General features: G+C 38.7%; 1 protein-coding gene across 14 annotated transcripts in view; it reads right to left on the reverse strand.

The window, feature by feature from the left end:
• PPIP5K2 (diphosphoinositol pentakisphosphate kinase 2) overlaps positions 1-13,748 on the reverse strand; it is an 87,775-nt gene extending 74,027 nt beyond the window's left edge. For all 14 annotated transcript variants that reach the window (XM_062212336.1, XM_062212346.1, XM_062212339.1 and 11 more), the window contains exons 1-3: positions 13,659-13,748; positions 4,634-5,010; positions 1,444-1,639 (exon numbers count right to left, since the gene is read on the reverse strand). In XM_062212336.1, the coding sequence (XP_062068320.1) occupies positions 1,444-1,639; positions 4,634-4,747 (310 nt within the window). In that variant the 5' untranslated portion in view covers positions 4,748-5,010; positions 13,659-13,748. The remainder of the gene's footprint in view (positions 1-1,443; positions 1,640-4,633; positions 5,011-13,658) is intronic.

The raw sequence follows: 13,748 nt of genomic DNA on the forward strand, positions 1-13,748 counted from the left end.
CACAAATTACAAACCCTTCAAGTTTTGTAAAGACTCTCAGAATTCATCATTTGTACAATGTCTATGATTTACAGCCTCCTAAAAAGAATCAGCATACAGAAAATACCTACACAGTTAATTCCCTGATTCTGTTGCTGTTTAAGGGGAGTTTTCCTTACCAAGGGTCAGTACATGGGATATTTCCTTAGAAACAGCAGCTAATTTTCAGGGGCTTATACGATAAGGAAACATATAATGGTAAGGAAAGAACACTTCACTCTCAAGGAGAAGCAAGTTTTAAGGTCCTCTGAAACACGGGGCCTCAGCAAAGATCAGTGGCTCTCAATGGAATGATGGAATTCAATTTAGGATTTGGAAGCCCAAAAAGTGTGAACCATGACCCATCTTCTTCCTGCTGAAGTGAGACTTTAACTTAGTTCTGGATTATCTTTGGTAACAACTGCAGTAAACACAAATACATTTATAACTAAGTCTATGTTTTAAATTATATTTCTCTGGTGCAGTAGGTTAATTCTCTGCCTGCAGCACTGGCATCCCATATGGGCGCCGGTTCTAGTCCTGGCTGCCCTTCTTCCAATCCATCTCTCTGCTATGGCCTGGGAAAGCAGTAGAAGATGGCCCAAGTGCTTGGGCCCCTGCACCCACATGGGAGACCAGGAAGAAGCATCTGACTCCTGGCTTTGGATCGGCGTAGCTCCAGCTGTTGCGGCCATCTAGGGAGTGATCCAACAGAAAGAAGACCTTTCTCTCTGTCTCTTCCTCTGTCTGTAACTCTACCTCTCAAGTGAATAAATAAAATCTCTAAAAACAATTATATATATATCAATGGGAGATTACCCTAACATAGATTTTAGGTTATAAATTCAGTTATACATGTAATAATTTTGATTAGCATACTTAACTGATATCCTAATACAATAAAATATAGCAAGTAAGGCCTAAAATTTCAAATATTAAATTCTTAAATACAGTGTGAATATGCATATGAAAAACAAATTGGTTTCTGTATGGCAAAAACACAAGGGCTTAAAATAATTCAATAATTTATCTTAAGAAATTTAGAGATAAAAAGTAACAGAGTTTCAGGCCTTATTTTAAATAAATTCACTCAAATATTTAGCTATTAGTTAAATATGACTTCATATTTCCATACATGCCACAGTAAAAATGAGATTATTGAAGAATTACATGGAGGGAAGAAAACCTCTTTATATAATTGTGAAAAGAGTTAAATGTAAAATTAAAGATACTGACACTAAATATTTTTTAAGAAATACACAAAGAAAAAGATTAGAAATAAATATGTGAAAATGTTAGCATCAACTATCTGTGTGAGAATAGGTTTCATTTTATTTTTCTTTTATCAAACATTCTGTAAGTAATACAAATGAGCTTTACACTCAGAGAAGAAACAGGGATTCCCTCCCCGACCTTCTTTAATACCTTTAGAGTGGAAAGAAATAAGACAATCACATAAAGGCCAGTTTTCCACTGGTTCATTCAAAATAACTTCCTCTTCAAATACTACTACTGTGATATATTTAAATAAGGAGATCCGTTCAAGAATTTCCTTCATTGGTTTGGATTTGGATTTCTTTGCCATGGAACATATTCCAACCACAATCTGCCTTTCTGGTGGCTAAAACAGAAACAAAGCAAAATATAATATTAACTTAGTTGAACTCCAAAGTTTAGCCATTTTAATTTTTTTCCCAGAAGTACATGATATGTGAGATTAATCAGTAAAAGTGACATATTAACCTACTAATAAATTTTTTTAAATTACATAATTGTTATAATAAATAACATATAAAACAGTTTCTCTAAAGGTCTTGAAAAAATTTAATGAGAACATTTTCAAAACATTGTTACTATTTTCAATCAAATTTAAAACTTAAATATTCCTTCTTTTACTGCATCTAGTATATGGTTACCCTTTGCTCATACCAGAAAATAGCAGTAAGGGCACAAATTCTAAATAAGTCAAAGGGCCAATGGGAGTGAGAAATTCTCTTGCCTAAAATAAGGTGTGATTGTGACTACAAAGCTATGCAGTCCTTAACCATTTTTTCCTTTTTTACATTGAGCTTGAATACTAGTTGGTTACTAACAGCAAGTTGGAAGCAAATTTAGTGAAAGTCACATAGCTAAGTATTTTGAGTATCTTCATACTCAAAATTCCTTTGTAATGGTGTTACTGTTATCTGGCAATACTGGACAGAATATAGCAAACAATTTATGAATAGCTCATGGATTCCTAACAACACTCAAGAGTCATTCTGCAGACTCAACATTCAGATGCATATGGAATAGAAATACATGTTACAGTATGGAGATAGCCCCAAGGAAGAAGTGTTCAAGTCTGGCCTGGAGAAAAGGAGAGTGGAAAACATGAAAGACACAGAATCTGGACAGAGCTTTGAAGAATAAAAAATTCAAAAGGCACCCCAAGTAAGGACACTGCAGAGAGGTTTCATTAACTATACAAAGCTGTGTCTAGTTTTTTCAATTAATTTCTTCCATATTTTATATATTTCACATGACATCATTGTCTGGGCTAAAACACAGTTTACTAGACTTTCTCTTATTCTAATTTAAAATAAAACTGGATAACATCATAGTTAAATTGCTCTTTATTCCCAGAAGTACACTTTTGTACTGCCTCTTTTAACTTGCAAAGTTTACAGTTCAAATCAGTATTGAATTTCATTATAAGTCCCAACATTCCTGAGATTTGCTGTCTTTTCCTCTTCTATTCATCTACTTTTAGCTTCCTTATTTTATTTTTTACTGATGAAAAGCCTTCATATAGCTCATTCTAATATTCTTTAAGTAGATTATCCAGAAAACAGAAATATTCAATTTTTCATGCTGCCTTTTTTTTTTAAAAAAAAAACTAATACATTGTTTTTATTTATTATAGACCTATTTAATAAATATCTCCTCATTGGCTAAGATGAACAGGGAAAAATTTTATATTTAAAAGGTATAAATATATGTACATTCTTAAGACAACATTGCAAAATTTTCCTATGAAGTTAAATCTTAGAAGCATGAACATTATTCTTTAAACAGATTTATTTTATAAAATTTAATGTCCAACAAGATTGAAGTTCATATTTTTGAGATCTTAAGAACAGTAGAATGATTTGAAATAAATCATTCTATAAAGTTAAAGGCCAAATAAACCACATCAAGTACCTCTAAGTGACAACTGTACATCATGAATGAAAGCTCAGTTTATCTGGCACCAATATTCCAAGAACTACAGTAAGTCCAGAAGATTAGATACGCAGAATGTACCTGTCTGTGGAAGTACTTTGAGCCAACAGGAAACACAGCAGTAATAGGGTACATTGTGATAAATGGAATAGAGACAGTCCTAAGGAAGGAGTGTTCAAGTATTGCATGGGAAAAAGGCAAGGAGAGTAAAAAGAGTGAAAGACATGAAATGCAACCATTCACAAAGTACCCCAAATAAGGAGATTTCCAAGAGGTGAAGGTATTACATACAACAGCAAAGAAACATAATACAGTATGGAATAAATATGTAGAAATAAAAATTTTAGTGTCACTAAAACATCAGACACAGGAAGGATATGAGACACATGGTGACAGACAGGAGATAAAAATATGAGTATGTAATAAAAATGAATTTGATTTCCCAGTGAGGCTCACAGTGTTGAGCTAAACTCCAGAAAAGGCATAAGAGTTGTAGAAGTCACAGAAGCTCTGCTTTTATATTTTACATGCAGGATTTTCAGGTAAGACATTAAATGAAGAAGAGCTTTCGCTGGTAAGAGAAGCTTGACAATCATCAATTTTTCAGGGGTAAGGCAGGGTAGATGCTCTGCATTGAAGGGTTCAAATGAGTGACAGTCCAATTTGAAAAACAAGAAAAGCAAAAAACATGTTTTAAGTACGTATTTTAAATCAGTTTTCAGAATAAAGAAATCTTTACTTGTAAACAAATAATGAGTATGAAAAATGTTCGGTTAATTATAACTATAGCAACTTGAACATAATACATCTTAAAATCTAGTGTGGATATAGGATTAAGTTAGAGAACAAGACTTACACACACACACATCCTATAAGTAGTCTTTCATTGTAGCTACTCAGTTTGCAGACTTCTGAATAGTTAACAAATAGGGATATTTTCAGGTAATCAGCACTTGCATGGACAACATGATAATCAACTTAGTTAAGCTATCCTACTTTGTTTTAGAACCTTTAAAATTATTTCCATCTTAAAAAAATAAAATTTCTTTCTAAATCTTTATCTTGATGTAGTTGGAATGTGTTTTTACATAGAAGAAACTATTTTGACCTACAGCCTAGATTAGTTTCTCTTATCTACCTTTTTTATTTTTTTAACCTAATCCTGAGTTATGATATGCCTATCATAGAAAGAAACTAAACTGGTCATCATTAAACAACTTAGAAGTGTATTTCTGGATTCACAATAGATACAAGAAACAAAATCTACCTTTTCATCTAAAAAAAAAACTGTAACACATTTATATGTGAAAAAAGTCTTGATTTAAGCTTACTGTATTAATTCACATTAGCAATAATTAGTAAAAAGCCTGTACCGATGGGTCTTTTCTTATCAAAATAACAAACAACTTACAGATTCATCCTCCTCCTCCTCATCTTCATCTGCATGGTGGAAGAAATGTCGGTAATTTCCAGGGTTTATTTCTGTTTCTTCAGGCCCAACAAAGAATCTGGGGGTTTCACTCATTTTTATTTCATTTGGTTGTATATAACTTAATCTATATTAAAACTCCTTCTAAATAATTAGTATCAGAAAAAAACATTCCCCCTATTCTAGCAGACCCAGGAATCTGTTGCAGTTGTTTCTGCTTATACAAACACTTGAAATGGTGATGACAAACAGTTGGCAAGTGCTCTTTTGTCCTCAGATATCATTGCTTCATTGTTGATATCAAAGCTGTTGCTGCAGTTTGCTGTTATGCTCCTGAGTTGATACAGCACACTTTTTGCCTAAAAATCAATGAAAAAATAGAGTACTTAAAAAATTCATATAAAAATAATTTTCAATGATATAACATCAATATTAATAACTTGACATACACCAATAAATGTATTTTCTTCCATAAAATTAAGAAATTAGGACTCTACTATTTAGTAATATCCATCATACCAATACGATAAACTGATATGAAACAAAAAGCTGTACCTTAAGTTCCTCCAGTCTGAAAATTTTTAGAAAACTGGGAAAAGTTATTCACATTACAACCAAATTATGTTAAAAACTAAAATGTCAGCAAATAAGAACTGTCTTTCAAATAAGAAAAATCATTTTTAAAAATTCCAAAATATATGAACAGGAAATAAAAGGTGGTAAATTTAAAACCACTGAAAACCAAATATTAATCTGAAATGACATTAAACCAACTTGTAAAATTTCAGTTAATGCAGCCAGTAGAGGAGGTTAAGCAACTGTTTGCAATGCTGGTATCCCATCATAGGTTTGAATTCTGGTTGCTCCGCTCTTGCTAAGGTACTTAGGAAGACAGTGGGAACATGGCCAAAATTCTTGGGCCCATCACCCATGTGGGAGACAAGGACAGAGTTCCTGGCTCCTTGCTTCATCTTGGCCCAGACCTGGCTACTGGAGCCACTTGAGAGTGAACCAGAGGATGGAAAATATCTCTTTCTCTCTGCTCTTTCAAACAAACAAACAACAGAAAAAGTTCAGTTTGTAAACAGGTTTTTTTTAGGGAACATAGTCATTTTACATTCTGTTCTCACCCATAAACAACAAAAAAAGAGTGAAAACAATAGTTAACAGCAGCTCTTAAATTTATAGACATCAAAAACTTCTTAGTAAATCTAATAAAATCTACACTTACTCTTCTTAGAAGAGTAGATACACTAAACTCTGTAATTTTATGTGATGAACTGATATTCCAACTTTTCCATATAATCAGACATCCATGAACATCAGTTCTAGAACTAGCACATACAGTGATATAATTACAAAATCTTCCTTCCCAAAATTGTTTACATGTAAATTAATTATCTACCAACATGGAACTACATATCAAATTTTTCATTTGATTACTGGTAATATAAGGAATGACTTGACTAAATATTCTGTTTTTAAAAAAGATTCATTTATTTATTTGAGAGTCAGAGTTATTGAGAGAGAGAGAGAGAGAGAGGGAGAGACTGAGAAAGTAGTCTTCCATCTGCTGGTTCACTCTCCAAATGGCTGCAAAGGCCAAAGCTGGGCTGATCCTAAGCCAGGAGCCAGGAGCTTCTTCAGGGTCTCCTACATGGGTTCAGGGTCTTAGCACTTGCGCCATGCTCCGCTGCCTTCCAAGGCCATTAGCAGACAGCTAGATGAGAAGTGGAGCAGCCGGGACTTGAACTGGCACCCATACAGGATGCCAGTGCTGCAGGCAGAGGTTTAACCTAGTAAGCCACAGCACTGACACCAATTAAATATTCTTGAGAAAGTTGAGCAAACATAGATAGAAATGAAAAGCCTGACTACAAAGATCCTATTCCTAAAGATCAAATTCTTGTTTAATTGGTGAAATCTCTACAAAACATCAAGTCAGTTTAGCAATCAGTTTTATTCAAATTTAAACAGTTTTTAGAAATTTAAAACTTATGATTAAAGAATGAAAAGAAGAAATAGTTCACTTTAAAAACCAAGGCCTTTTGTTTCTATTCCTTCTGTACTTTTTTTGGTAACATTTATTTATTTTATCTGAAAGGCAGAGAGAGGAAAAGGGAGAGGGAGAGAGAGAGGGAGAGGGAAGAGATTGATCTATTAGTCTTCTATCTACAGGTTTACTTCCCAAATGGTCACAACAGCTAGGTCTGGGCCAGCATACAGCCATGAGCCAGTAACTCTATCGTTGCCTGCCACAGGGCTGACAGAGACCCAAGTACCTGGCCCATCTTCTGCTTCCTTTCCAGGCACATTACTAGGCAGCTGCATCAGAAATGGAGTGGTCCAGACTAGAACCAGTGCCTTATAAGTGGTGGATTAACCCTGCTGTGCCACAACACTGGCTCCACTTTTTGCATTACATTACATTCAAAAACATCTGCTGAAAAAGAGGAAAATAAAGTTCTCAATTGCTGTAAAATTTAATGGCAGTGGATAAGCAGATCATAGCTCTGCTTTGCACCAAATGACAAGAACATCTCTAGGTTCCTTTTTATTTCTTCTATTCTTTCCATCTAAATACAGTCCTGATATTTCAGTGTTGGACAGGGCATGTGATTTTTCCAAAATATTTGATTTGAGAAGTAGAGATACAGACACAGAGGGAGAGAGAGGTCTTCCATCTGCTGGTTCACTCTCCAAACGGCTGCAAGGGCCGGAGTTGGGACAATCCAAAAGCAGGAGCCTGGAGTTTCTTCCGGGTCTCCCAGGAGGGTGCAGGGGCCCAAGCCCTTGGGCCATCTTCCATTGCTTTCCTAGGCCACAGCAGAGAACTGGATCAAAGATAAGCAGCCGAACCAGCACCCATATGATGTGCAAGCATCACAGGCAGAGGCTTAGCCTACTATGCCACAGTGCTGGCCCCATGTGCTTTGAAGTCAGGTACACACAACTGTTTCAGTCCATCACTACCTAACTAGAGGCTTATCTTCCCTTGGCTGAGTTTCAGGTTTTTCATCTATAAAAAAGCAAATAGTAACAACCTGCAACTATGTAAAGACTAAGTGAGGTAGCACTAGAACTTGGCGTTTTAAAATTATCAATAAACCACTGTAGCGCAGAAAGTTAAGCCTCTGCCTGTGATCCTTGGATCCCGTATAGGAGCAGCATTTTCAGTCCTGGCTGTTGTGCTACTGATCCAGCTCCCTGTTAATGTTCCTGGAAAAGCAGTGGATGATGGTCCAAGTGATTGGGCCTCTGCCACCCATGTGGAAGACTCTCCAAAGAGTGAACCAGCAGATGGCAGATCTCTCTGTCACTCTGCCTTTCAAGTAAATAAGGCTCCCTACTATTTATAGGAACTTAAAAAGAATATTGTTCACTATTTGTTGAAATAAACTTATTCGAATATTTTTCATTTATTACAGAAATTAATATTTTCTATTTTATAATTGGTATACTGGTATAAGCATACCATTAAAACAGATAATAGAAATATGGAACAATGTCATAAATGTCTCACTATCCAATTCAGAATGGTGATAATGGGATATCCAGCGTATCAGTACATATTCATACAGGTATATACATCTATATATGTATATTTATATGTATATGTATAGATACATGTGTATGTAGTTATGCATACTTCATGAAATTAATTTACAATTGCATTTCCTCCTGGTTTTGGTGTTCTTATAATAGCAATCTTTTTTAGAGACAAAGCTGAAAATTAATTATTAAAAAACTTTTAAATTTTAGAGTATTCATTGTGGAAGGCCTGGAATGCATAACATGTTTTTAAGAAATCAGTCAACAATCCCATGAACCAGTGGTAGAACTAATGACTGTAGTTATTGGTTGTAGAATATTGTATATAATTTCCTACTAATCTTTCTAGTATATATTTTCCCACAATTTTGAGCTATTCTATACCAAAGGTACAACCATGAGTAGAAATCAACTTTTGGAGGAAAAAACTATAAATATCATAATTTGTTTTTCAAAAATACATACATTACTGATATGTCCCTTTTCTTCAATTGTTTCAATGCTTAATGCTGCTTAAAGTATACAAACATACATTTCACATTTGATTATGAGCCTAGATCTGAAACTGTCATTTATTCGTTTAGAGAAAGACAAGAGATAAGTGAACAAATAAATATGGTAGGAAGAACTATCTAATAAGGTGATATTTGGGCAGAAATTTAAGTTAAATGAGGGAATCAGCCATGGAGTTGTACAATAAGAGCTTTTCATGGAAGAAACCTAAAGACCTTGACACAGAAGCAGGGTTGGCATATTCTCCACATTCAAGGAACAGTCAGGAGGTTGAAGCAGAGCAGGCAAGCCAAGAAAAATTACAGAAAATGGGAAGCCTCAATACGAATTTTCATCTGTACTCAATGATTGGTGCATTTAAGGAATAGAAGGAGAGGTAGTAGAGATAGGTTACACAGATAGTTGTTTTGAAGGGTTTTGTTATAAGGTAGGCAGAGGAATTGAGCCTGAGAACACAAGGCCAAGTAAGGCTTTCTTTTTTCTTTCTTTTAGTTCATTTCAGTACATAGAGATACTTAGAGATCTCCAATGGTTAAGAGCATGGAGCAAGGGGATAGAACATCTGGGCTTAAATACACACACAAAGCCATGTGACTTTGAACAAAGTTAACACCTCAGGGCCTTGATTTCCTCATCCGTAAGTTGTATCCATGTCATAGCTTGTAAAATTAAACATATTTCAAAAGTGCTTGTGTCACAAGTACAGGTCATATTACATTCCAATTAAACCAGAAAATTTAAGAGTAGGGCTCAGGTATTTTTAAGGCTTACCAGGTGGTTCCAATTTGCAACCAAGTTTGAGGAAGGATGAGGGGAAGCACAGAACAGTGGAAGCATATGGTAAGCAAAACATGTGTTCACTATTGTCATAATAGGAGAAAGCTCATGAGGCAGTATCTTTGTCTTCCTAGTGCTTGGCACATCTCAACTATCCGATAGATCTTCCTCCACAAAACTTTCCTTAATAGTTTTCAGGACTCATCTATTTTGACCTTTGGTCACCCCACAACTTTGTCATTACTTAACACTTTGTGTCTCTCCACAATATAAATTGTAAGAGAATGAACATTTATTCAACACTGTTACCTGGTACGTACTTAGTGCATTTTTTTTTTTTTTTTTAGATTTATTTATTTATTTGAAAGTCAGAGTTACACAGAGAGAAGGAGAAACAGAGAGAGGACTTCCACCTGCTGGTTCACTCGCCAACTGGCCACAACAGCCGGAGCTGCGCCAATCCAAAGCCAGGATCCAGGAGCTTCCTCTGGGTCTCCCACACGGGTGCAGGGGCCCAAGGACTGGGAAAACAGTGGAAGTACTTAATAGATTAATGCAGAGCTTCCCAACATGTCGCCTCACCACGGATGAGCTATAGGCATGCCAAGAAATCAACTGGCTCAGCCTTCAGGACCACTCAAAGTCCCTGGCAGTGATCCACCAGCAGCACTCTCCTCAACTTTCCCACTACTCTATACAACTACCATCCATTCCTACCTATGCCTCCACATAGAAAAATATTGGGAAGCACTTAGTTACTACTTTGTGATGAAACAATCTCTCAGCCATTCTCCGGTAAGGGATCTTTTCCTCATTTTATAAATACATAAATGACCATCATTTAGTTACAAATGAATACGTAAAGTTCCAAAGTTCAAGTAATTTGAGGGGCTGGCACATACACAGCAGGTTAAGCTGCAGCCTGCAACACCAGTGTCCACTATCAGAGTGCCAGCTGGAATCCCAGCTACTCCACTTCCAATCTAGATTTCTGCTAATGTATCTGAGAAGGCAGCAAAAGATGGCCCAAGTACCTGGACCCTGCCACTTATGTGGAGATACCAATGGGATTCCTGGCTCTTGGTCCGCACATGCTGTTGCAGCCATTTGGAAAGTGAACCAGTGGAAGGAAGATCTTGCTCTCTTGCTGTCACTTTTCCTTTCAAATAAAATAAATAAATAAATCCTAAAAAAAAAGCTCAAGTAACTTGACCCTTGGCCACACAGTCAATAATGGCTACAAATGGAATTCAAACCTAGGTCTGTTTAAACCAGACCACGGATGGGCCCAGCTCTGGCCATTGTGGCCATGTGGGGCATGCACCAGCAGATGAAAGACATCTCTCTTTTCTCTCTCTCTCTCTCTCTCCCTTTCTTTCTCTCTCTCCCCCAACACCCTGTCTGTAGCTCTACCTCTCAAACAAATAAATAAAATCATTATTTTAAAAGTGTCTACAGTTAAAGCAGTGCTTCTCAAACTTCACTATGCATCAGAATCACTTAGAGAGCTTGTTAAAACTGTTAAGTGAAAAAGTCTGGGGGAAGGGAGGAGGCCAGTATTTCACTTTGCCTAAAGTTCCAAGGTAATGGTGACGCTGATTGTCTTGGAATCCCACTTTGAGAACCACTACTCTGTACCATGACAAACTAACTTTGAAGTCTTTTTCTGAAAGTTTAAGCCTGCGTCTTTACATAAGCTATTGACCTCTCCAACTATTACCTGTAAAATGGGATTATAAATTCGTACATCCTGAAGATTAAATGACAATGCAATGCAACCAGCACATGTTAAGCACTCAGTAAATGTTAGCTGTTCATATATTTCGTTGACTGCTGTTATTTAGATTTCTGACCTACATTTAACAGGCAAAGAGCAAACACAAACAACTCAACTCAGGATGTTTGTATTCACCTCCCACCTTGTGGAGCTACTTGCCACAGCTGCTCCTGAGGACTTCATTACACCTTTTCAGTCTTACTTGCTTCTCAAGACTATCATGACCACTGGCTGAGAAAAAGTCTTTTTCTCACCTTGACTCCTTCAAACAGCTATTTAATACCTTTTTGCTGGGCTTGCATTTCCTTTTGCCTGGAATTCATGGTTCTCCTTGGAAGTTCCCATTGCCCCTTAAACAACCAACTGAAAGATCCGGACAATAAGGGCTTCCCCAGAACTACAATGCCTCCGCCAGGCCCCAAGGATACATCAAAACCCTCTCTGGTCTTCTACTCTACAGGGCATTTTAGATTTATCTTTGCAATTATCTGCTCTTCTCAGAGTTGTTTATCCTCCCCAAGTTTTTATTATGAAAAATTTCAAATATTCAGAAAGGTTCAAAGAACAGTCACTAAATATCCATCCATCTGCAGTCAGATTCAAAAATTGCCAACATTTGGCCATACACACAAGTTCTAGGCACCAACTTAATTTCTAAACATCTGCAAACAATAAGGACATCTTCCTGCATAAGCATGAGACCATTTCCACTTAAGAAAATTGATACTTCTACACCACTATCTAGATGCAGCTAGAGCTTTTGGGAGCTTTTGGAAAACAAAGACCTTAACTAGATAGTCTCAGTACTTAACCAGGTGCATAGCACTTATTTGGCTGATCTGTAAATGCTCCATCATTTGTTCAGTTCAAATCCTCACAGCCTGCAAGTCACATGAGTTTAAAACTTAGACATCAACCTTTGCTTACACAACTCTGAACCTTCTGCCCATCAGTTTAACAATTTGCTTTAAATAAGCCTGCAGTGCTGAAGTATAGCGAGTGCTCAACTACTGAATTCTGCACGTATCTGTCACTTGTCCGACACAAGTAGGCACACGCACACAGATATATATATCTTAATGAATTCTTTCAGCCACTGCAAGTGCTAGTGAAAAAGTTAGAATTGTGGGAGAATAATGGCAGGACAACAGACCTCGAAGTCAGATCTGTTTCCTAACAAATTCAGACGTTCAGCTGTAGCCAAAGATTAGCGTTACTTGACCTCTCACTTTCTTTTTTCTTTTCTTTTCTTTTTTTTGACAGGCAGAATGGATAGAGAGAGAGAGAGAGAGAGAGAGAGAGGGAAGGTCTTCATTTTTGCCGCTGGTTCACCCTCCAATGGCCGCTGCGGCCGGCGGCATCGTGCTGATCCGAAGCCAGGAGCCAGGTGCTTCTCCTGGTCTCCCATGCGGGTGCAGGGCCCAAGCACCTGGGCCATCCTCCACTGCCTTCCCAGGCCGTAGCAGAGAGCTGGCCTGGAAGAGGGGCAACCAGGATAGAATCCGGCGCCTCAACCGGGACTGGAACCCGGTGTGCCTGCGCCGCAAGGTGGAGCATTAGCCTGATAAGCCACGGCACCGGCCGACCTCTCACTTTCTAACTCTGTAAAAGGGGAGTGGTCGTTTAATGCCATGGAATTGAGAGGCGTTGGATGGGGAAACATGTAAAGCATCCGAACGGTGAGAACTTCGTCAATGGCTGCTATTATTATCCGCCTACAATAACAACTATATATTTCACTGAAGAACTTGTGACAGCCAAACAGAATTCTTTCCCCGTGAACTCCCAGAGAGGATGCTCTTGCTAAAGTCAGCCATGCTTCCCCCAGCGTAGCACTTCTGCGCGGCACAGCAAGGCACCAGGCGCGGTCAACACCCAGGAAGTCACGGAGAACCTCGTGCATGCGGGTCCAGAGCTCACTCTGCCGGCCTCGCCCACCAAGGGCACGAGGATGCAACACCTTCCCCGTCGCCCGGGCGAGGCGGTGGCCCGCAGCCTCCGTTCACAGCACGGAACGCCGAAGCCCACGAGGCTTTTGTTCTTCTAAGGGGACGCCGACAAGACCGCGGCAGGAAGACGAGAACAGCCACCTCTGCCCACACCCGTGCCCCAGCTCGAGGCTGCCCACCCCGGCGGAGGAGACACGCGGCGCGCGGCTTCCGCGGACGAGGGAGAGACCTCGCGACGCGAGTGGACCTCCGCGCGGAACCGCCACTCCCCCACGCCCGCGCAGCCACTCGCCCCGGCCCATGCCCCCCTCAGGGGAGCACGCGCCCGACCAGGGTCCCCGGAGCACAACAGCGAACCAAGCCAACGCCCACAGCGGCCGCGACCCTGCGCGCAGCCTGCTCGGCATCTCCGGTCCTCCATCGCTCGCAGGGCCCTCACCTGCCGCCGCCGCCGCCGCCGCGGTCGTCCCGCGAGCCGCTGGACACGGCCGAGCGCATCCAGGCTTCCGTTCACCCCTTCTAACTCCGA

This window comes from Lepus europaeus, chromosome 15, assembly GCF_033115175.1.
Source record: "Lepus europaeus isolate LE1 chromosome 15, mLepTim1.pri, whole genome shotgun sequence".
NCBI classification, from domain to species: Eukaryota; Metazoa; Chordata; class Mammalia; order Lagomorpha; family Leporidae; genus Lepus; species Lepus europaeus.